The following is a 24,530-nucleotide window of genomic DNA, read 5'->3' on the forward strand; positions in this document are numbered from 1 at the left end:
CTAATCTAAACAGAACACATACTTAAGTTTGAAGTCAGCTTCTTTTTTTAGATGGATAATTTAAGGGCATTCATCAATCACTTATCTTAGTGTTGAGAGAATTGGATTATAAAGATTTGTAGATCACTTTTAACAACTTAGACTATTAATTTATTTTACCTTTCTAACATTCCTGTTCATTTTAAAGAGCTATTATATTTTATCATAAAGCATTCCTGCTTTCACTGCAAAAGTGTATTTATTACTACTTCTCTACTAGGTGAAATGTGGTGACATCATCTTTTCCCATCTATTTTAGATGTAGTAAAACAGATACATTTTGCACGAATGCTGCTGCTCTATGTGAAGGGATGGGGGGAGGGAAAAAAAAGTTGACATAAATAAATAATTTTATAGTAGGGTTTTATGCAACAGAGACTTCCCTTAGTATTCTGTTAATGTAATGTAGCACAGAAATGTACAGTCTCATCTAAGTAAAAACCTCCAATTTCCCTTTTTAAACCCCCAATTGAAATTTTTCCAAAATTCTTCTAATGTTATTCCTTGGTAGCAGTATTTTTGTGGATCACTGAAGGTATTTGTGTCGATTGTATTTGTGGGGTGGTTCAGTTATTACTATTTTGAATGTCGATCTTGATCTTGGTTTTGAATCACACTTGTTTTACACATTTAGCTTATTCAGTCTCCTCAGACATCATGATCTTGGTAAGCAAATAGTGCCACATCATAGAGTTATACTTTCATCTGTCTTTTGTAGAATTGTAGCATTTGAGAGAATGTTGATAATTTTAAACTGAGGAGATTTAGCCTTGTTTGTTTCACTTTTTCTACCTATTGAGAGGACAAAAGCTGAATAGGAGCTGAGAAACTGGACTCTAAAAAAGCACAGGCTAAGTTGGGTATTTGTTGATTTTTTTTTGTTTGTTTATTTGTCTTTGTTTTTAAATTGCCAGTGCTCATATTTCTCTCCCTTTCTCTTTGCTGCTCAGTCCTTGCCTTCCCCTAGCTTCTGTGCTGAATATTTAAACCAGAGGTCAGTTTGGCTCCATGTGTTGTTTAAAATACACTGCAACTGAACTGTTAAATGAAACGATGATATCAGCATAAAATGCACAGAGTATATTCGGTCTGAGAGGATGTGAGTGAGGATAGGTTATCAATGAATACTGAAATCAAAGTAAGCTTTCTCTATAGATGTATTTTTTCATAGTGAAATAACAGTGGTTTTGAGCTCCAGTCCCCTTCTCATCACAGAGTAATGATCCCAGTTTACAGTGCTCGTGTTTTCTCCTTTTCTTTCTTCCAACTCCCATAGCACAGCTTTTTCAATCCAGCATTCACTGCACATGTTCCAGTCATGAGGTTACAAAGCTGACATTGCAGTCTCAGCAGAGGTTATCTCTTTAAAATTCCCTAAAATTCCCCTTTGGCACATCCAGTTTGGCAGCTGGGTTTCTGTAGGAAACTGATGGAGCCACCCCCTCCCCTTATGTCCTTTATAAAAATAGAAATCTATTAAATCTCTGGCCAGAAGGGCAGATGGGTGAGTACTCCCTCCAAAACAGACAGTGCTTCTTCCTCGGCTTTTCTCCCCAGTTCTATACTCTGAAAAATCAGCTTTACATATTTCAGAGCCAACAAAGTAGTGAAAATAAGTGCTTTTAAAACTGAAATGCATCTTGCCTCTTATCGTTTGGAACATGTGAACTCTCTGCTCTGAAGCTACATACAGCCACTGAGAAATACTGACCTGTTGTTTGAAATATTTTGAATAGGTATGCAGTGTCAAAATCAGGAGCTCAATTTAGACTTAAAAACTCATTCCTGAGCAGAGTTGTAGCCAGTGAGAGAAAGCATTGCTGAACAAAATGAGGGATGTAGATATCTAACTGCCAACAGCTGATCGCTGACCTAATAATATTCAAGAACTAATTAAAACAGGTATTATCCACTTGCATTTTAAAAGGGGCTTTACTGTCATGATAAAAATGCCCCTGAAATGTATTAATTATTTGTTTCTGCTTCCTGCAAGGCAGGAAAGAAGAGTTATGTGTGCGTGTCCCTCCCCTTGGGTGTCATCCTTGGTGAAGAGCTGCGATGACTGCTTTGCTGCATAAAATGGGCTGTATTTTATGGCAGAATAGCTGTGTTTGAGTTTGAGGAGACCTGAAAAGCCAGTGTCCCTTCTGAAGGCCAAGGAGAGGCTCCTCCTGCAGCTTCACTTTGGGCTGTGATGTTCTTGTGACCAGGAGATGTTATGTTGTGCTTTTTTGGAAAGTGAAAATTGTGGATTTGGATGCATAGGATCAGGAGAGCCCAGGAAAAACAAAACCAAGGACTCTGCAGTTTGATAGCAGCCAAAACCAACCCAGGTTGAGTTGCTTCTGTGCTCTAAGCCAGTAAGCAGAAGGCTGTCCATAACCTTTCTGCTCAAAGCTGTTAAGTGCGATAGAGTGACTTGGTAGAGGACTGGACAAATTCTAGGGCCAACTGTGGGAGGCTGATGGGCTGGGAAAAAAGAAGGCAGCAGGCCCTGTGGAGCTGCAGTTGGGTTAGTCTGGTGCCACATGCCACATGTGTCAGTTATCTAGAGTCTGAAGCACTGTACAAAAGGTCAACAACCCTCACTGCATCTTGCCGTCATTCCAGAAGAGCCGGTCCTGTATTTTGTGGTGCCACCTTGCTTGTCAGGGATCACTTTTCTGCCCTGGGCCACCATGCACAGAGGGCAGGCAGGTGGTGTTCCTGTGGTGGGAGCCCACCCTGTGGGGTGGGTGATGAGCTCAGGGCATTTCTGCATTCAGCTGTTTCCTGTGCCATGGGGTTGAATGGCTCTCTCCTGAGAAATGTGTGCTTTTTCCATTACCTTTGTAAGAGCTTACCACTCTGACCCTGAGAAATGCAAGAGTACCTTCTGTATTTTGACTGGTGCTTGGGACTCTGGCCCTACTATAGGCTCTCCTCATCAATTTGGTGATAATTTGCACAGAACGCTGATTTTTTTCTCTGTAGGTTGCCATGTGTATTTTCTTCTTTTCACTGAGGAAAGCGTTTGCTAATATGGCTCAACCACATAATCTTCTTTGAATCAACCCAAAGCTCTTTTCTTTGTATGTTGCTCTATAATGCAGTGTATAGTTTGGTTTGCAATTTTTGTCATTCCAAGTTTCCCAACCTCTTACTTCTTAAGAACTTGATAATATGTTCGTCACAGGAAACAACTAACTAAAATCATGTTGTCTCTCTAAAATCCTCTCTGTCCCTGGGAGTTTGTTTTTTTAAAAAACAAGCAAGCTAGGATTCATAAACTAAATAGTGCAGGAATTTGCACATTTAAAACAAACTGGGTGAAAAAGCTTAATACATCATGTCAGCACTTGTAGTGCAGATCTGTGCAAAGTCACGTGGGTTGATGTAGATTTCCTTTCTTTACCACATATGCAGAGAAATGTGTTAATGCAACAAACAAACAAAAAGTCACCTCATGCAGCCTTTTTTAAAATTATTATTAAAAACAAAACATTCAAAGAATGTGTGTGTAGGGGGGAGGAGTTAAGTTATTACTTTGGGGTTGAAATGAGGAAGATGTAGAGTTTGCACTGGAATGGTACCGACATTCCTAATGACCTTTCTGGGCAAGCTCTGCCTGGGTCCCTTTTGTAGTAAGCAGTGTAAGATGAAGGCTGTCTGGGACACATGAATTATACGAAAGGAAAATGAACTACTTGGTTTCCTGCTCGACTGTTACTTTTGGTGAAATGCACTGCACCAGACAGCTCCTACTGTTCCTTACAATCTGGATGTCTTGGAGTAAAACGCCAAAGTTGATTTGTTTTTAACTGAAAAGTTTCCCCTTAGCACAACTGTTTTGACAGAAGACACTCTTCCAGACTCTGTAGTTTGGAGGTATTGACTGCTCCTGCTAAATCCTTTGAAATGTTTTAAAGTGTGTAATTGGGGCACTTGAGCGTAAAACTACAGTTATACACTTGTGTATTAATTTTGTTTACAGGTAGGTATGACTTCAGCCTGGCCATAGATGAGAATGAAGCAATTTACTTTGCATGTAAGAATTGTTTTTTGAATGCTCAAAAACAAAAGTAGATGTTCGGATAGTAGCACAAAACAACCAGACCTGCCTGAGGCTTTCTTTAGCTTCCAAGAAAGGGAAGGAGCATGTATGGATACATTGGAGATACCTGAATGTACTGAAAGAATAGTAGATATTATAAAGGCTGACTGATAAAACATTTGAGTTGAGGTTAATTAAGAAAAGAAAAGAATTTAAGTAGCTTGGCACATGAATGAATGGGCTGGATGGTTGATTCTTCACAAGTTATTAAGTGGGTACTTTTCAATCTGTCAGAACAGGCCTTTGAGGGAGTGATGTTATAGTTAGAAAGTTTCTTGTTTTGCTGTTTCATTTTGAAGACAGTGTTTCATGAATTGGATTATCTGTAGTCAGATACTTATATTTAGCAGATGTTTCTAAGACTGACTTGTGGTAACTGATATGAGGAATAATTTACAATAATCGTCTTATTCTGAGTATAATAAAAATGTAATTATTTAAGGAATTATTATATGCTGTATGGTTTCAACTATGAATTTATAAGATTGATGTCTTTGATGTTTCTGTCAGGGTTCTTTTGATGTTTTCCAGTGCTAAGTAATGGGTCAAATTAAATAATAGAAGTAGAATAATTCAAATATCTGAACTCTTTGAGCACAGGAAAGAGGCTGAACATTTTCTTTTAAAAATACTTCCAGCTATATTTGAAGCCATAGTGTATTATAATTGTAAGATGCCGCGTTCTGCCCATTATGTAAGTGATCTTATTTAAGAGACTGACTTGTTTTTTATCTGTTCCCAATAGAAAGGGGAGGGGGAAAAGAAACAGCACAAAGATTTGCGTCTTTGAATCTTCCTCTGAATATGAAGGGCTTGGGATAGAGACTTTTTATTATTTTTTTTTCCCCACCAAGCAAGCATAAGTACTTCAGAGTTTTAGCCAACGTTAGTAGAAATATTGATGTTGAGAGATAGTACTGTAGGAATGAAATCCTGATCTTAGGCAGTTAAATTATTATCATCCAGCATAGCATTATACCAGGCTGGTAGAGACATAATCAAATTTTGTTTTCCAGTTGGTTCAGCCAGTCATTCTGCTTGCCTCAGAATTCGTTGCTGTGGGGAATTTTTAGTGTCCAGATGACAAGTATGATTTTGATCTTGCTTTAGTGGAGGAACTAGCAGAACTTGGACTGGACAAATAACTACATTTGTCATAGAAATTGCTAAAACTAAATGATAGCTTTGAGAGGTTATGTCTTTTGTGTTGAACTCCTATGCTGTGGACTCTGTTTGGGGATTGATGACCATAACGAGAACACAGAGAGCTGTAAATTCTTTCTCCTGCATGGACCAAGTTTTTCATGTTTGGAAGGGTGATATCCCATAGAAAAGTGAACTGACAATGACTTGCATAACAACAACCTGCTTCTCCTTGGATTCAGAGCCTGGCCCAGGGGGCAGAGCTAACTCAAACATGTCAATTTCATGAAAAGTGTCTGGGCCAAAACCAGAGGGGTTCTCTGTTAAACACTGGAAATTGGATGTGTCCTTTGCCTGTTAATTTCATACTAGTACACTAAATTAAGGTATATTAAGAGCAGCTTCACACCATTAAATCAGAATCTTAGTATGGTTGAGGTTGGAGGGGATCTCTGGAGGTCAGCTGATCAAACAGCCCTGCAGGGTCGCTTAGAAACTCAACAAAGTTTCTGGGCAGCCTGCTCTAGCTTTCAGTTACTCACACAGCAAAAATGTGTTTCCTGATGTTCAGACGGAACCTCCTGTGTTTCGATTTGTGTCAACTGCCACTTGTCCTGGCACTGGACATCACTGAAGAGTGCCTTACTTGGTTGTCTTTACACCTGTCCGTCAGATACTTAGTATATGGACGAGTTCCTCTCTTGAGCCTTCTTGTCTCCAAGCTGAACAGTCCCAACTACAATCTCTTCATAATCCTTATGGCCCTTTGTTGGTCTCCTTCCAGTAGCTCCCCGTTTCTTGTACTGAGGAGCCCGGAACTGGTGTGACATCACCTGTGCTGAATAGATGAAACACAGAATCACAAACTGGTTGAAGTGGAAAGATATTTCTGTGTCTATTTGGTCCCTTCTCTGCTCAAGCAAGGCCACTCAGAGCAGTGTCCCAAGAACTGTGTCCCTCTGGCTTCTGATATCTCCAAGAATGAAGATTCTATAACATCTCTGGACAACCTGTACCAGTGATCTATCATCTGTACAGTATAGAGGTGTTTCATAATATTAAGCTGGAATCTCCTGTACGTTCCAATTTATGCCTATTGCTTCTTGTCCTGGCACTGTCCATAGCTGAAAATAGCGTAGCTCATTGTCTTTGCATCCTCTGTTGCATCTCTTCATGGCCCCTAAGCTACCTGCAACCTTCACATCACCAACAAGCCCCTTCTCGTTTTTGAGTAGGAGATCCAGCAGATCACCTCTCCTTTCTGTCAAGATGTTGTCACTAATGCTGTCCAGGATTGGTGGGCAGCCTGGGTTGCTTATAGCCTGCTGTGTTGCGCCTCCAGCAAAAACCAGTGTGGTTGAAAACCCCGTGGAGATGGGCTTGTGAACATGGGACTACTTCCAGCTGTGCCTCTTGTCGACTTGTTCTTCCTGGTCAGGTGGCCACCAGATGCCCACCCATTGTCACCCATACTGGTCTGATCTTCAATCTCTTTGCCCCTCGTTACGCATGCTTGGGCAGAGCTCCATACACTCTAGCTGTTCTGTCAAATAAATGACAACTTTCCTCACCTTCCAATCCTGTCCTTCCTAAAAAGTCTGTGTCCTTCCTTTTCAGCGCTCCAGTCATGGGAACCATACCCTCACATTTCCGTGATGCCAACACATGCAGCTGCACCCGCATCTCTAATCATATTTTTTTCCACATGCTGCATGCTTTTGCTTACAGGCTCAAGAGAGTGGCACCCTGGCATGATAATTTCCCAGAATGGGTCTGTGGGTTTTTAATGTTACATTTGACTAACTTCTCAAGGAACTTGGAGCCCCAGAAGGATTGAATAGTTGAAATTGAAGTTCTGGAACATTAGAAATGAGGCATAAGAATAAGCAAACACATCCATCACCACAGATTTACTCAAGTGGACCAGGGTGGAGTAGGGAAGTGGAGAGATGGAGGAATAAATAAGAAAGGAGATGATAAGTAGCTATAGGAGAGTGAGTGCATGCACTGTGAAGGTCTATGACAACCCATAGTCTAGTGAAAAGCAACAAGTTTGGGTAGGAAGAGAAGAAGGGCATGAGTTGCTAAAGATTACCCTGCATCACTTCCTGTGGAAAACATTTTATATGCTTCTCTTTCTTTTTTAAAGAGGTACAGTGAAGGGCTCTAAATGATTTCAGATGATTTAGCTGTGATAGCCATTGAACTTTGATATGGTGAGGACAGTATTCATCAAGATGGAGAAGTATGTAAGTGAATTAGAAAGCACTCTTCTTAAATTTTGAAAGAGGCTGGAAGAAAGAAGGAAGATTTGAGGGTATGCAGGATACTGGGGAAGCTGTGGTAAACAGGGTGTGTGCATTTCTCCTTTTTTCACTTGTGCAATTAAATAATAATATTTGCATTTCTTCCAGTTCCCAAGAAAGTATGGGAGAAGAAGTGTAAAAAGAAAGAGATTTTTCAGTCTCCAGTACTTGTGTCAAGTCTCTGTATGAATGTATAAATATGGAAAATTACTCATGCAGTTAGATTATCTGCTATTCACATTCAGCCCATACCTCTCATTTGTGTTCCTTGCTTTAGGAAGTTTGGCTGGCACTGCAAAGCTTGTCTGAAGAAAAAAATTGATGCAGGTGTATTTTTTGAACTAATTTATTTAACCATCTTCTGTGAAGTAGTGGTCAATCTGTTGCTGCCCTACTTCCTGGAGAATAAATGACAAATAGAGGATTTGGGGACCAAAGACTGCTGGATAGTTTGTAGGTGCACAAGAAGTTCTGTGTGATATATATGATTAAAAATTGGGTTAAACACAAGTTTCTGTGTTTTATTTTCTTTTTTTTTAACGGCTGACATTTCATAGGTGAGTTTCATGCCATTGATGCTGTGAGGGATAAGGTTTCTTGTGTGCTTTTTAATGAAGCACCGTTGGAGACACTGTAGAAATCTGGAAAGCTGGCACTGGTTGTGGCAGTTCTGATGTGCTTTTTTGTGTTGGTTTGTTAAACGGAAACTTAAGCAGATTACATGATCCCTTTTGTTTTGATCATTTAAAAACAAGAAAAAAAGGAAAGCAGAGCATAAGAATAGATATGTGACTCATTTAAGTGTGTGTATATTTAGTCACTATGATTTCTCTCTATTTTTAATACAACATAGCAAAATAGCTCTTCTGAAAAGAAAAAAAAAACAAAAACAAACAAACAAAAGAAACAACCAATGCACTGCCAAGTTTTAATATCTCTATGGTATTGGTCTGAAGGGATGGATATAATGATATGGAATTCTGTTGCAAGAGATTATCATATTTTCATCTCTTCCTTTACAAAAAGGACCAAATGTTGTATTAGTACAAACTAAAGCAGTATACAAATCAGCAATACCAGTCTCTTATGTAGGAAAAAAATTCTTGCTGTTGTTTATAGATTCAGCTGTTTACCTCTCCCTTGAAACTAATTTTAGCTCACCTAAAACATGCAAATTTTTTTTTCATTTTTGCTTGTTTGCTGTTTTTAGGGGAAGGTAGGGGCAGGAGGTGGTTCTGATAGTGGCATAGATTTAGCATTTACAGCAGAGGTAGTTTTCATCAATTTCTGACAAGGGAATCAAAGTGTTCTTTTTTGGAAGGCGAGATATTGCTTTTCCTTATAAATGATTGACTATTTTGTGGTGGTAGTCTTTATTTATTTGGCTCTCGTCATGAAGAATAGCAAAGTTATTCAAAACCTCAGTACATCAAAAATATGTCAATACATAAAACATAAGTACTATTCCATACTACAGTCTATGCAAAAAACTATGTTAATAAGATGTGAAGGTTGCACTGCTAAGAAGTCAGAAAACATAAATGATAAGATTCTAGCGGACACATTAACTGAGCCACATTTCACATCCTCTATATTTTATGAAATGTCTTTGACAACATAAATTAGAAATAGAAGGTGCTATATATGTGCAACATGGCTCAGTTAATGTTTCTTTTGGAACCTTAACTTCTATATTTTCTGACTGGAGAGTTTTTAATCATGTAATCTTAGTATTTTTTTACTTTTTTTTTTTAATAGTTTCTCTTTTTTGAAAGAGAGGAAAATTGCCTGTACTAATAATGGATTAGCTGATGTTGTTTTAAATTAAACTACAGTGAAAAGCAGTATATAGAGAGAACCTCATGACAGGTATGTATTCGATGGCGTGTATGGTGCTCTGACAACTGCTGTAATCATACGCTACTGTGCACCTTTTTAGGAAAAGGGAACTACAGACGTGTTTGAAGTCCTGTCCTTTCCATCCTGCACATTACAGTAGTTCAGGCTATGACTGCATTGCAGACTGCAGCGCAGTGTGAAGATACTTGAGCTACCTTTTTAAACTAACTGGCTTGTGTACAAGAAGCATCCTATCTACAGGAGCATGATCCTTCACATGACCTATTTCACCCTCCCGCAGAGCAGGGTGAATTAACATAGCATGGATTTTGGTGTAGGCTTCTTATATCTGAGCTGGTTTGTAGATCAGTGTACTGCACTGCAGTCTTCAGCGTAGTCGTACATTTAATGACTCTGCAAAATCTGCTCCCTTGCACGTTCTGGAGTCAGGATTATTGTTCTGTGACATAAATGTGATTTGTGCCCCCATGCTTTGTGCTTCTGTGTCAGGGTAGGCCAGTATCACACCTAATGTTAATATATTAAAGTCTCTTAATAAGATTTTTAAGTTCACACTGAAATGCGAAGGCAGATAGTCTAGGAAAGATGGTAACATAGGTGAGTGTTGTAACCGATGTCTTGTCAAAAGGTCAAAGATATAAGTGATAAGTAGTAATAGAATTTGCAGAATGTATGAATCAAATGTCTTAGCATCAGGGTTTCTGATACACATCTCATTAAAAATCTTGACATTAACACAGGTTTGTACTTGATTTCCTTTTAGGTTTTTTTTTTTTTTTTTTTTTTTTTGCCACTGTGAGAAAGATTTGTATGTGCACAGGCACACTGGGGTTGGATGCAGTTATTTAAGAAAGAGAACCACAGTGTACTAGTAACTGTGATTGAGTCTTCACTGCCACTGAATGTGTGCTGAAGGATTTTCCTATGCTGCAAGCATGTTATATTTTCCTCTTACTGTAATGCAGGTAAATGCACTATTCAAGACTTGTGCTTATGTGAACTTGAAAGTTCTAGATATCAACTGTATTTTTATAAGTATGTGAAAAGGTAATTTTCCCATATTACTATTTCTATTCAAATGTATGGAGAATTGCCTGGTTTAAAGGTATGGGGAAAAATTCTTATGTTTTGGTGGATGCTTGACTTTGGACATTTAAGATTGAAGGGGCAGCTGTTTGAGAAGGTGACCAGAGTTTTATTTGATGTTCTAATGAGAACCATGTGACAGCTGCTTTATAGTTAATAATGAAGTCACTGCTGTAAAATTAAAATAATTAAAATTAAAATTTGGATATAGGGTTTTGTTGGCTGTACTGCTTCAATTCTTAGAGAGAATTATCAGGTGTACCCCCTTGGGAATGCCAATTGCTATACATTTTGTATTCTGATTTCTGTGTGATTACAGTGTTACAGTTAACAGTAAAATGGAATGTTAGTGATGATTGCTTCTGAAAAAACGGTATTTAGTTCTGTATGGGAACTGTTGAATCATGGCCTGAACCACTGATTAATCACCTGAGGCGAGTACTGAGTCAGCCACAGGAGCACAGGTGAAGGCAATTCACCTGTGTGACCATAAGGGGTGGAGCCTGGCTCCACCTCTCCCAGACCCCATTTAAGGGCTGACCACCACCATGGAAGGATCTCTTGTTGGAGGTCCTTCCTGTGTGGAGTTCTAGGCAAGTCTTGACTATCAGCGATAGGTGAGCCCTTCGTAATTTGCCAGTTGCTTTTATACCATTTGTGTAAGCTATACAAAAATATACTGTCCACCTTCATTATTTTGTGTGGGTACTATTCTTTCAGGGCATTCACCCTACGGGATCACAGTGTCCAGAGTTTGTTTTGCTGTTTCTCAGCAAATAAGTTGTTGCATCAAGCGCAGTTGCTCCAGTCACCCTTTCCTCTGATTATCACCCCTACCGTTGCAGTTATCTTTCTGGAAATGTGGCTTAATGCCACCCCTCATTTGGATTTTTATATTATGAATATGTATGTCAAGACTTCTGAAGTGTATTGGTGCCCACTAGTGAAGTTGAGCAGAGCCTGCCTTCCTATTTTGAGCATTGGAGAGATTGCAGGTAGAAGTGTTGCAGTGGGCAGTGCTGTCAGGGCTCTTTCCTTGATATACACATCTCATGCTGACATATGTTCAGACAAATACCAAAGTGGCTTGGCAGAGCTTTTTGTGATAGGAAACATACAAAGTCCCTTCCATTATGGACTGGACCTTGCCATTAGGATGGTTTAAAAGTGCAGTAGCTGCATATTGCTGGTATTATTAGTGTACTGGTGCTAACATGCTGATTTTGTTACATTTTAATTTAAAAAATTATGATGACTGAAGTGTTGTCTAATGATCCTTTTCCTTTGACATTATGCATTATGCATGCAAAAATAATTTAATGTCCATTACTATCAAGGCCTTTCCTGGACTAGGAATGTCTGCCACAAGACCCCTTCTTCAAGCAAGAATTAAAGAGAATGGGCTAAGTTATAGGTTTAATTGGATTTCTCCCACCTCTTCATTCTATCTGCAGCTTTTATTCCTCTTTTCTTCTTTCTTTCTTGTCCATCATAATAACTTAATCACAGTGGTCAGTTGTACTTCTCCCAGAATGATGCTATTTGTGTTCTGCAAGTCAGATAATATGCGAAGCAGTTAATATAGTTTCCATGCTTGCCTAGAAATATATTCAAGCCCATTCTCACTGTACTGTCCCAAGAACACATGCGTTAGTTACCACAGGTATGCTGAAGTTTCCCAAATACTGGTCTGCTGTATTGTGTACATCACAACAAGTGTGGGTGTAAGTCAGAAAGGGAGGGAACGATTACCTTAAGAAGAAAGATGATGCTTGGGTCATTCACTCCAGGCATTGTAAGTAATTGGCTTCAGATTTGTTTTGTTCTGGGGAGATTTTAATTAAGCTTCTTTATATGCTGTTTAATAAACATTTGTCCATAAGCGGTATCTTGTGATCCACATCAATAAAGCAGGAGGATTAATTTGCATGTTGTTGTTTGTTATTTATTTTAAATAGCCACAGAAATTATACTGAATGTTCTACTAAGGCATTGGTGGTGGGTTGCTGCACTGTCTGTATGACATCAAAAAATATCAGGATTATTGTGTGTGAGTTTTTTATTGTATTGTTGTTTTTTGTTGTTTTGGTTAGATTAGCTTGAAAGAACATGGAGAAGAACTCTAACGTAAGTAGCTGATACCAGAGGTCAGAAGAGCCCAGTACCCTCTTTTATACCACTGTTTGGAAGCAGAATGCCAGGGAAAGTATTTAAGAACCTGGAGCAGTCCCTCAGCTATTGGCAGTAAAGGTGTTATTTCCTCTTCAGGTTACTTAATTTATTACTGAGGTACCCTGCAGGTCAGTGTTCCCTTGCTTTTCTCCCTTGCAGGAGGGAAACATGCTTTGCAAAGTAACAGTTAGAACATGAGGGTGGCTGTGCTGGGTCAGATCAAGGTTTCATGTAGCCGGTGTCCCATTTCCAGCAGAGGCTTTAATTGGATGCCTGGAGAAGAGCTGGAACAAAGCAAGCATATGATACTTCTCCCAGCGCTCCTCAAGCCTCCAGCTGTTTTCAGCTCAGAGTCTTCCTGAGCCAGATGTGCCTCTGTATATTTGGTAACCCTCAGAGGGTGTATCTTCTCTGAAATTGTCCAGTCTTTTCTTGAGTCCACATAAACTTTGATCTTTCAAAGCATTGTTTGGCAAGAAGTTTAAAACATCAGCTACCTCTGTGATCAGAAAACCTTCCTGTGTCTCATTTTGAAGTTTGCTTCTACTAGCTTCGTTTAATGCCTTCTAGTTGTGTTGAGTGCAATGACTGTGTAACTTACCATTATATTCTCATTTCCTGCTGCCTTTCTAGACTTGAAGAGTTCTAGCTTATGTATCCCTCGTTCCACATCTCTGATCATTCTCATTGCATTTCTCCCCTTTCTAATAAATCTAATAAGTCTGAAGAGAGGAATTCTTCCTTTGAAAAGCCATGTTAATTTTCATCTTCATCCTTGCTTCATCCACTCATTTATCCAGTACAAGCCATCAGTTCTTTGCAGTCTTAAATTCCTCACTTTTCAAACTGTACTTCATTTCTTTTATACCCAGGTATCTCTGAGTTAGAGGTTACATGCGCCATTCATAATTCAGCTATTCCGTTCTTGAGTCCATTTAGACCTATGGTGTGTATTTTCTTTAGCATTAATTGCTGTTCATTTGTCAGTATGCTCAATGATCAGTTCCATCATACTCAGACATCTTCTTTGAGTCCTTCAAGAAGAGGGATTCCAGTGACTCCCAGGATTTTTCCACATTGCACACTAGTGCAAAGAAGAAATCATTAAGCTTTTCTGTGATGTCGGTGTTTTCTCTGAATCTCATTGTATACCTTGATCGTCACTTGGCACTTCAGGCTTTCTGGCAGACCTTATGCTCCTGATGTGTTTGTAGAAATGATTCATTGTTCATTTAATTCACTTTTGAAGCTGTTCTTCTAATTCTTTCTGTCCTGCCGTATTACATTTGAAGTGCCAGAATTTACGGACTTTTTTGTTTTCTACATTTGGGCATGGTGGCTTGGTGTTGACTTTACTGAAGGATGCTTTTCTGATTTTAGAAACCAACTATGAGCCATGCTGATGTCTCTTTGCTCTTCTCAGGCCTTTAATAGGTGGTGAATATTGGTTCTTTGCTTTCCATGTGGTTATTGTTAAGTAGCTTTGATGCTGACAGTCAGATTTTATTTCTCCTAGCTGTCTGTTCGAGCTTCCTTTTAACAAGCTTTCTTCTTTTTATGTAGGTAGACTCTTTGAAGTTAAGAACAACAACAGGAGACTCCTGGGTTTTCATTGTTCCTATAGGGATGCTCAATTTAGCTGTGTTGTGGTCACTGATACATCATGGTTCTGCAGATGTAGACTTGCAACAAGATGATTCCTGCAGCTCAGGACTCAGCCAAAGGCATTGGCTCTTTGTGCAACCTTTCTTAGCTGTAGCTCTGGTACAGCCTTCAGCAGCGATCTGATACTTGGGGCTCTATGCTGCATTCCGCTTGCTCAGTCTACATGCAAGTAGTTGGAATCTCCCACTAGAATTTTATACCTTGCTTGTGATCCCTCATAGCACGTTGTTGTCAGCGTAGCCATAATCTGTCCATGCCTGGCAGTCCCAGCACTTCTTCCTAGTGAGAACAAACTCCAGGCCCCTGCTACTTCAAGAGGTGGAGTTCTGTTTTCCTTAAGTCTTACTTTGTCATCAGCTGTCCTTCACTTGTTTGTATCCCGGGATGATGCAAAAGTATCCTGTTAATTGACTGCATCTTGGGATTTGTCATAGGTCTACTGTTGGTGCTTTAGTCTGAGACTTGATATTCCAGTGATTCAGTTTCTCTAAAAGTTTCAGCCTTTGTGTGGAAGGCCTTGCATTGTTGGGCTTACTGCTTGTCACCCTGTTCAATTTACAGCCTGTGTGTCTGTTTTCATTACTTCATTCTTCTCACTGGCTTTACTCAGTAACCCAGAATCTCTGTATCTTCAGTTGCAGCAGCATTGTTCATGCTTTTGAACCATGTGGTCTTCTTAACACATCTCTTCAGTTTAACCCTTTTTGATGAATATTTTTAATGTTGTAACACAAAAATGTTGGTGAAGTAATGCCAATGGAAATTGATGTGCAAGGAAAAAACATACCAAAACTGGGTTCAGATGTTAACTTCAGGAGCAGAGCTAGCAAGATCTAGGACTATCAGCTCCTGGTGAAAGTAGCAAAACCAGATCAAGTAGTGATAGTTTAAAAAACAATACACCTAAACGCATGATTAAATTTGACTTATTATTATTATTGCCTAGTAAATACTATATTCACTCAACAACACAGTAATAAGCTAACTTTAGGGTGAATAGGTATGTGTTTGTGTGCTGAGTAAACAGATTTATCAGAGATTCAGTGGGAACAATTATGAGATCAAAGCTTTTCAGCAGTACTCAGGTATCTGAGATATGTGCTTAGGGCAGAAATGTGCGGGACCAGTTGGAGATCCATTTCAGGTGGGGGAAATCCTGTGTGGCATGTAGCATTCAATAAAATGTTATAAATAATACTAGTGTCTGTGTGGGAAAACAGATACCCAAAACGGGTAATGCAGATACAATTGGGCTTGTTGCATGGCTGCTCTTTTAAATATCTCAAAATGTCAGCGTCTCTTGATAGAAGGCTTACCGCCTAAACTGCTACAGAAAATTCATATAACAATGTAACTGATTTTGTTTATAACTTAAATTCTCAGTGTGCGGGGAGGATTTCTCAATGTATAATACATGTGCACATTTGCCCATTAATAGGACTTTTAGTGGTTTATTTTATGCAATGGTCTCTTTTGGTTTGTTGTTTAAGATGTTTTATCTTAGTAGGTAAGAGAAAGAGATTCAACTTGATAAAGACTAAGTCTCTCCAAACCTTAAGTTTTTTGTGTAAAACAAAATGTACGTATGAAAGCTTGAAGGTTATGGACCAAAAAAAAAAATCACAAAAAAAGAGTACTTTCTTGCTCTGGAAAAAAGTGGTATTTCTCCTTCACTGTCTGTTTTAGTTGTGCTGCTATATCCAGTTCTGCTTTTGAGTCATTACAGCAGAATGATTCTTCTGTAGGTGTGCCTCAATAGTGTGCCTATGGAGAGCAAACATTTAAAATAACTGTCTCTGTATTTTAAGCTTGGACATCATAGGATTGCGATGTTCAGAAGGATGGCGTTCTCCTTAGAAATCCTCCCTGAAAAGGGAAAATAGAGTGCTTGAGCTTGCTTTTCTTGCTCAGGCAGGAGGACGTAAGATCTTATATTGACTGTGGAGTATAAGATCAAGATGGGGGGTGAGGTCTGTAGCCGAGGATATCACCTGCAGGCTGGTTAGTGTACAGAGGTAACGGAGCTCAGCTTTGTGTCTCGACTCACCATTTGCTTTGCTTGACTCTCCTAACAGATACCGCCGCAGTATGGTCAGCAAGGCGTGAGTGGCTACTGCCAGCAGGGCCAGCAGCCGTACTACAACCAGCAGCCGCAGCACCTGCCGCCCCAGGCACAGTATCTGTCACAGGCCCAGCAGAGGTACCAGGCCCAGCAGGTAAGCATGAAACGCTCTGTGCAAGGCAAGCAGAGCCTGCCCAACCTCTTTTCAGAATAATGCTGGTGCAAACAAAATGAAGTACATGGAGTCAGTCAGCATCCTTCTGAAAAGTCTGAGGATATGCGCATACACACATCCTTTCAGGATTTCCTTTATATCAGCTTTTTTGAGTGTGGCCCATATCTATACACCAGAAACTGTTAATTCTGTATTTAGAAGCAAGTATGATGAAGAGTTGGTGGAGCTTGAAGGCTTTCTTTGGTTTTGTTTTGTCTTACCCTCACAAAACAGATTTTGAGAGCTCCTGCATCTAATATGGTCGGTGTTGTTTTGTTCTCAGTGTTGGCTCATTTGTGAGGACAGATGATTTAAGGGCATTTTGCAGCTGCATTGTCAAGGGAGCTTCCTAAGAGACATTTTTGTAATTGACACTGCAGCTTTTACTTTGATTATTTTCAGTTTGCCCAACCAGTTAGTAAAAATCCATAATTCAAGATGTATTTCAGTTCTTGAATGGTATTTTATGTGCTAGTTATTAAAGTTCATTTTAAATGATTCTGTTTTTAACTAAGATCAGAAGTGGTGTCCTAGAGCTTGAGAAATACAGGGATTGTAGATACTGAACAAAATGGATGTCCATAGCTGATAAAGCTGCATGCGTAAGCTAAGTTCTGTCTGCAGCCTCAGCTCTTTTAATCACAGACAGCTGATCTGGAAATGGAAGGATGATGCTAGAGCATGCTCACCATCCTGGGAAATCTAACAAAAGTGAGTTGTGCTCAAGACTGGCATTAGTGAAAGCATCAGTACTTGCTTCAGACCACTGAGTAATTCTGTCAGGTGTGGCTGATAAACGTTTTGGGATAAAGCTGGTACAGTGTAGAAATCTCAGTTTGAAATAAAAATAGTGTCCTAAGTAAACTTTACAAAAGATGTTGTAAGTAGCAGTGATGCAAGAGGCTTCTCTCCTTTGATTTTTAAAATTAAAACTATGACAATTTCATTGTATAATTACATGTTAATTTTTCTTCATCTACTTTTTAAAATTCCATTGAGTGTTAACTTTTTTCATTAAAGTGTTGGATCATTTATTAGATACAATTAAAAATTCTATCTGTGATATTCTTGTAAATGTCATGTCTTTCCATCTTTGGGGTTATAGGTAGCTGACTTCAAATATTGCAGTTGTCTTTAATTTTCTCCGTTCTTAGTTTGGCATTAAATACTTGAATTCTCTGTAACTTGAGAATAGGGTTCATAAGCACCTTAGTAAAATCTTAGCAGACGGATTCGTTGTAATTCAGCCTGTGAGAGAGAAGAAACACAGTTCTTCCAGTATCTACATATCACAGTGTGTGGAACTGAAGGTTTCTGCTGCCTTGGACACCTCTTCATATTTTAAATATTGAATGGATTGAGTATTTTAGTTTAGAAGTGAAGACATGGTGACTGTACAGGGCTTAGAAAGTAACAAGATACTGATTCATCTGCTGATAGGCATTCCAATTACATCTTTTTTTTCCTTTTTTTTAATCATAGCTAATAAAGTGCTAGTTTGTGGAGTGGAGGTTATCATGGAAGAGCAGGAATCACAGAAGAGGATAAAGGCAAAATGCGAGTAAAACCTCCCATGTATTACAGACTTCAGAGAAATTAGATGAAGTGGAAGGCGGGGAGAGTTTCACAGAAAATAGCAGCCTTGTTGTATCCAAACTAGTATTTTGGGGGTCTGATTGTCTAAAGCCAGTCACCAAGGATGAAACTGTTGTGTCAAGATAAACAGACATTTTTGCCTGAATCTGCAAATGCAGATTGTTGGTGAGGAATAATATCCACATGCTTGCATTTGATAGTCTTTAATCTGAGAATGCCACCTGAAATATTTCACGTTGTTCAAATGGCTGGATGGTTATCATGTTCTTCAATAATGTTCAACCTCCTTTAAACATTGGACCTGAATCCCTGAATTACACAGACTTCTCCTGGAGTGTTTGTGTAGATGCAACTATTTCATATAAAAAATAAAGATCTAATGTAGTTCCTTGGAGTAGTGGTCTCCAGCTCCTTGTTGTTAGCCATACCAGTCAACTGTAAAACCTTTGGTCTTGCTTCTTTTCCTTATCTCCATATTGGCTCATGGCAGTTTTTCCCCTTGCCTTGAGAAGGGTTATCACAGGAGGAGCACCTCCTCTGTGGTATTTCAGTGAGATCCCACTGGTGTTCTTTCCCATTCTTCGGGAAATGCTAATCTAGAAAATAAATTCCTAGTAGAAGTTGAAGTCAGTAATTTTGATGCTTGACCACCATTGTTTTTTCTCTGTTGATGATGCATAGTAGGGTTACTGTGAAGCATTGTACTGTGAAGTACAATATGTAAATTAATACTAGGATAACAGAAGGTTGGAGTATATGTTAAATTCTGCTATCAAGACAAGGATTTTTGGAACTGTGCTTACTTAAGCGCGTAAGCCTCTGCTGATACAAGATTCATGATTTTCAAAAGTTAATCAAAATCATTTGAGAGTTACAGTTTAGTTGACTAAAATTTTAGCAAGCAAAATGGGAGCAGACGTTCATAAAGTTCTAGAAATTTCAAAGGCAAGAGTTCACTGAATTTGATATATTGTGCAGCTTTACAATGGGGAAGCTCCGGGAGGATCTTATTGCTGTTCACAAGTGTCTAATACGGGTGTAGAGTAGAGCACAAAGCCAAACTTACCTCAGAGGTACACTGTGCAGGGATAAGAGGCAATGGACATAGGTTGGGACAAGGGAGGTTTCAACTCCATAAGAAACTGTGATTTTTAGTATTAGTTCTATATATTCTGATTTAAAAGTAAACTATAACACTGTATGATGTCTGTTGCACCACTATCTTGATTTCTCTTTGATTAGAAAATTCAATTATGAAACATTTAAAAAGTCTTAAAGGAGTCTCAAATATAAATAAGAGTATGTCCTGTGCAATCTGATCAGCTTTCCTGACTGTGCGTAGGCATCCATGAATCCTATTCAATTCCTTACAGACTGGAAGTTGTAGTTGCTTGTAATGGGAGCAGTTGTGAGTTGTGAAAGTTTAATGTCCTGTTTTAGAGTAAATAAACCATCTCTGTGACTGCATTCTTTGTGATCAAAGTGTAATTCAGCAGGTTTTACTTCCAGGTACGAGTCCAGACTAGAGAAAGGGGACTGCTCAGTAATTTGCCCTCTTTTTCCTACTATATTTTCTTTGTTTCTCTTGTAGGCTTATGCTAGTGTGCTTGTTTTGGAGATTATCAAACTGAAAATACAGTTTATTCTGGATTGATGATGGGCTTTTATGTGCCACCAGTTTCATTTTTATGTAAAATCCTGCAGTGTGTTGTATTGATTGTATTGTTGTATTTATTACATAAAGAAAACTGATAACCAAGTTTCATACAGATAATGTATTTTTGCACTGTTAGAATGTGAGCGAGCTTCTGCAGTCAGGTATAATTCCTAGTGTTGTGCCTTTGAATTGGTTCTCATCTCCATTTCTCACGTACTGTGGATGTATGAGGCCATTGCTCCTTTTCTTTGACTCACCTGGATGCAATATGCAATCTTGTCAATAAAAGTAAACGGATAAAATTTCTGGGTCTGTTCCAGTGGCTAGTGGCTTCTCATTTTTGAAATAAATATAGAGAGGAAGAAGGAGAATGGAATTTATTTGGATGTTTAAACTATAAGTTGTTTAGATCTTTGTAAAATTGATTGCTTGGTGGCAGAAAGGGAGTTTCCTAAGGGGTGATTTGATGGTAATACTGGCATAGTTTACTACAGAGCTATATTGTAAGCCAGACTTGGTCATCTCCTCTTCGTATCAGGAGCCTGCTGTGTAAAATCCATTAAAGGAAGGGCTTTATTTTTAAGCATATTTATTGCAAGAGCATCAGATTCATTGATCATTAGATACTGCCAGTAGATGTAGATATCTCTATGCTTTTTAATACTTTCCTTTTTTTTTAACCTTTACTGCTCTTTAAAAGAAAAAAATAAGGATGTTATACTACTAGAGTGTTGCCCTTGGCAGGGTTTTTCATCTTGAAATGGCATATAAATGAATAAACGCTTCAGTTGTTTTTGCAGTTTTAAATCTTTTGCCATAACCAGTAGTGATATTTTTCTCAAGAACGTCACGTAATTGCAAACTTAAAGTGTCATCATTAAACATTATTTTGTTAAGGTAGTTTGATGTATATTTGGGGTTATTATGCTTTCCACGCAGCTTTTAAACAGCCATGTTATACATTGCTTTATGTAGCATGTGTTTGTATGTATTGAGAGAGGATTGTGCCTTAGAGATTTAGTATGTTATTATATGAGTTGGGACCCTATCATTTTTCTTGACAGATAAAGCACAACTGAAAAAATAATTACGATCACACTGTTCCTAAAACAAAAATGGTGATTTTATTCTACAACCATTGTTATCCTGAAGTCATCTTTCGTTTAAACTATTCCTGGAATCTTTGTTCTCACGGATTTCCAGAATGGAGCAGAATTATGCTGATCCTTGTTCTCAAAGGCAACTGTGAGACTGAAAGGAGAAAAAGGTGTGGTGGATCCTTGATGTGGATCAGGTGCTTGCACCTTTCTGGGGCATTTATCTTCCTGGTTAAAAGTACACAAAAAGGCTGTGTATATGTAGTTTTAAGCCATTTCCTTGCAGTTACTGTGACTTTTTAAAAATATCTTAAAGGTCCTTTCAGCTCCTTTTACATAAGCTGATTAAATGTTTTATAAACAAGCAAACAAACAAGATGCCCTCGCTATTAGGTTTTATTTAATGAGTTCTAAAAGCTGACCCAAACCTTAGGGCTTACAGTGGAAAACTATCTCTACTATCTGTGGTAACTCAATGCTCATGTCCACTGAGAAAGAAGGAGAGGAAATTGCAGAATGATTTGGGCTGGAAGAGTCCTTAAAGTCCACCCAGTCCCAACCCCACAGCTGTGGGCAGGGCAGCCCCCCACCAGCACAGGCTGCCCAGGGTCCAACCGACCTGGCCTTGGTTGCTTCCAGGGATGGGGCATCCACAGCTCTATGGGCAGCCTGTGCCACTGCCCTCTCAAGTAAAAATTTTCTCCTAGCATCAAACCTAAATCTCCCCTCTTCTAGTTTGAAACCATTCTCCCTTGTCCTATCACTGTCTGCCCCTGTAAATGCATTAGCGCGCACATGCCTCACTCAGACACTGCCCCAAAGGCTCTCTAGAAGGAAGCTTTGTCCTGTGGGGTTCAGGGTGCCTTCAGCAGAGGCTTACAGGTGACAGACCTCTGTGCAGTTCAAGAGTAACCCTGCGCGGAGTCCAGGCTTGGGGCCGCAGGGGTGGGAAAGCAGCAATGGGGTGCTGCTCTGAAGGCTGAAGAGGGTTAAGAGAGGCCATACATTGAACAGGTCTCCTGTAGGAGCCACTTGTTCTTCATAAAATGTTTGTTTCATACTAATAACTGGAATAAATTGATTTGATTCTGTTCAGGGGGCTCTGAGAGCTATAAATCTCAGGTCTGTTTCTGAACTGGCAGTGTGGTTTGAGCTGGTTTCAGTCGGCAGCCTGGGACTGTTGCGGGAATGTTCCCTGCGGGCATCTGTTTGTCGCATGTCGCACTGAGTCAGTGCAAGGTGGGACAGAGACAGTATTACCCCCATTTGAAACAGTCTTTGAAAATGTGAACAAAATGTGAAACTAATTAATCTGTTTTCATGTCCAAGCTGTACGACTGTCATGAAAACAGAACAAACTGTATTGTGGCAAAATGTGTCAAATTATTGAAGTGATTTTGGTACCATGAGGATGGAGTTTTGTTTTCCAGTTTCACGCGAGCTGCTAAAGTTCCTTTAACAGCAAAATAAGCAGCACATTAATTAGTGCTGGCAAGCTGTTTGGGGGTGTAATGGTACAAAAATGCTGTTGTTGTAAGGTAGGAATAATAGTGTAGCATGCAAATATCGAAATGCATTAGTGAGTAACACACTCAATTCTCAATGAGTACAAATTAAAGCTTTATGCCTAAACTCAATTATTCTTTTTAATAAAATCCGTGCTCTTCTATTAGAAACTGGCACAGAATTAGCATTCAACTGTATTATAGTTCATTCTTCACTCCTGCAGAATTTACACTTGGGGCTTACAAGTAACATGCAGCTGCCCAAGGCTTAAAGTTATTACAAGGATAGTTTGTCCTTCTATTCTCTAACTCTTGTGTTGTAGTCATCCACCACTACAAGAGTGGTTGCTCTTAGCATTTGTTGTGTTATGAACCACAGGAAATCTGGAAAAGAACACACCTGTGTGTTAAATTGATGTTTGCTGCCAGCCATAGGAAAGCATTCTGTGTGAATGTTGGCTATTATGGTTATATGAGAACCCATAAGCAAGTTTAATGTTCAGAGGAGATTGGTGCCTGCCATCATCAACAGCAAGTGGCAACTGCTACTTGTGCACCATAAATCCTTCATGGTTTCTGTTCTCTTCACAGTGGAGGTGTCTAGTGCCTCTTTGCATGCTGCTCTGAAATGCTGGGCTTATTTTCCTTTTAAAAGTAATTATTTTCTTGCCAAGGTAAAAAATTATAAAGGAGAAATAATTCCTTTAAGCCATTCAACCCCAAATCCTTAGCTTTAAGAACTCTTATATCTGTTGTATGCTTGTTGGTTGGCTTGTACAAGACAGAACTGAGAGTACGTAGCAAGCAGAGAAATCTCTTGACCAGCAAGTGGCCGGGTGAACGTCATCACATGTAATTGTTGTACTTCTGCTAGGTTCTCCAGCCTCCTTTGTGTGGGGCCTGAAATTAGAGTCATGGAAAAAGAACAGTGTAACTTCTTTAAATACAAACATCTGTTGCCTACCTGCTTCGGGGATATCGGGCAGATATCAAAAATCAGGGTACAGTCTTGATTTTTGTATGTGTAATGAAGCTTGGATAGGCTTGTGGGGAGGAAGGAGTGGGAAAGCAGGATTTCAGCAATAGCTGTCCAAACATACACCAGCATTCAATCCTGACTTCTACACAGGCTACCAATGGCCAGAACCACTCAAAAAACAACAGCAAAAGGTGGAAAAAAGTAGAAACTGTACTTGTGCATGAAGTTAATGTTTACTTTTTTTTGCCTTTCTTAAGAAGTGTTTTCAGGAACAGCAAATGATGTTTGAACTGGTATTATGTTCAGTGAATGCTTAACTGATCAAAGTCCTCGCCAGCTAGTCTAATTTCTGCTTTTATGAAGTCTTATAAGCACGATGCTGCAGTAACACTTAGTTATTGCTAAGCCTGTGGCCGAGGTTACTTAAGCAGCTCAGGAGTTTGGTGAAACTATGGCTCTTGTGCTACGTCTTCTCCCAGCAGTGGGAATAGCTGCTTGTTGCCCGTTTGGGTAAAGTGCTGTTTGTTCAGCACCATGAATCAAAACCCTTTCATTTTTCCCTTGGTGGTTTGTATCTCTATTTATAATAGGTGTTAATTTTTCAGATCTGGAGAAATTTTACTTTTTATTGTAAGCATGTATCACAGCTCATTGGCTTTTATAATGAATGATGCAGAGGCCCTAGTCTGATTTTTGTTTTTTTCCCTTGTATTGAAATGAAGTTGGTGCACAGCATCATCAGGAACCACTGGTAATAGGAGCCTCTTCTTTGCTAAACTGGGAAAAGAGCAAATTATTCTGGGGCAAGAGGGAAGTCAGCTCCTGTTGGCTACTTTTTTTAAGCATCCAATTGTAGGTTCAGTGAACAGTAACGAAAAATCTCTGCAGCTCAAAAGAAGCTCAAGAAAATGGCATTCATAAGTAAATAATCCTGAACAGAAAGACTTCTCACCTCAACTGCAAAGACTGTGAAATCTGTCATTTGATTTGGTGTGTTCTGTGTAGAAAAGTGTGTTCTGCCTTTTTCAAGGTTACGAATACAGTGAGATGCACATG

At 39.2% G+C, this 24,530-nt stretch overlaps 1 protein-coding gene across 7 annotated transcripts in view; it reads left to right on the top strand.

The window, feature by feature from the left end:
* The window catches only part of ARID1B (AT-rich interaction domain 1B), a 318,214-nt gene that overhangs the window by 60,381 nt on the left and 233,303 nt on the right, over positions 1-24,530 (top strand). For all 7 annotated transcript variants that reach the window (XM_065732311.1, XM_065732346.1, XM_065732320.1 and 4 more), the window contains exon 3: positions 16,440-16,580. In XM_065732311.1, the coding sequence (XP_065588383.1) occupies positions 16,440-16,580 (141 nt within the window). The remainder of the gene's footprint in view (positions 1-16,439; positions 16,581-24,530) is intronic.

This window comes from Cyrtonyx montezumae, unplaced genomic scaffold, assembly GCF_038088225.1.
Source record: "Cyrtonyx montezumae isolate F1298 unplaced genomic scaffold, pur_monq_1.0 scaffold_0, whole genome shotgun sequence".
In the NCBI taxonomy this organism is placed as follows: domain Eukaryota; kingdom Metazoa; phylum Chordata; class Aves; order Galliformes; family Odontophoridae; genus Cyrtonyx; species Cyrtonyx montezumae.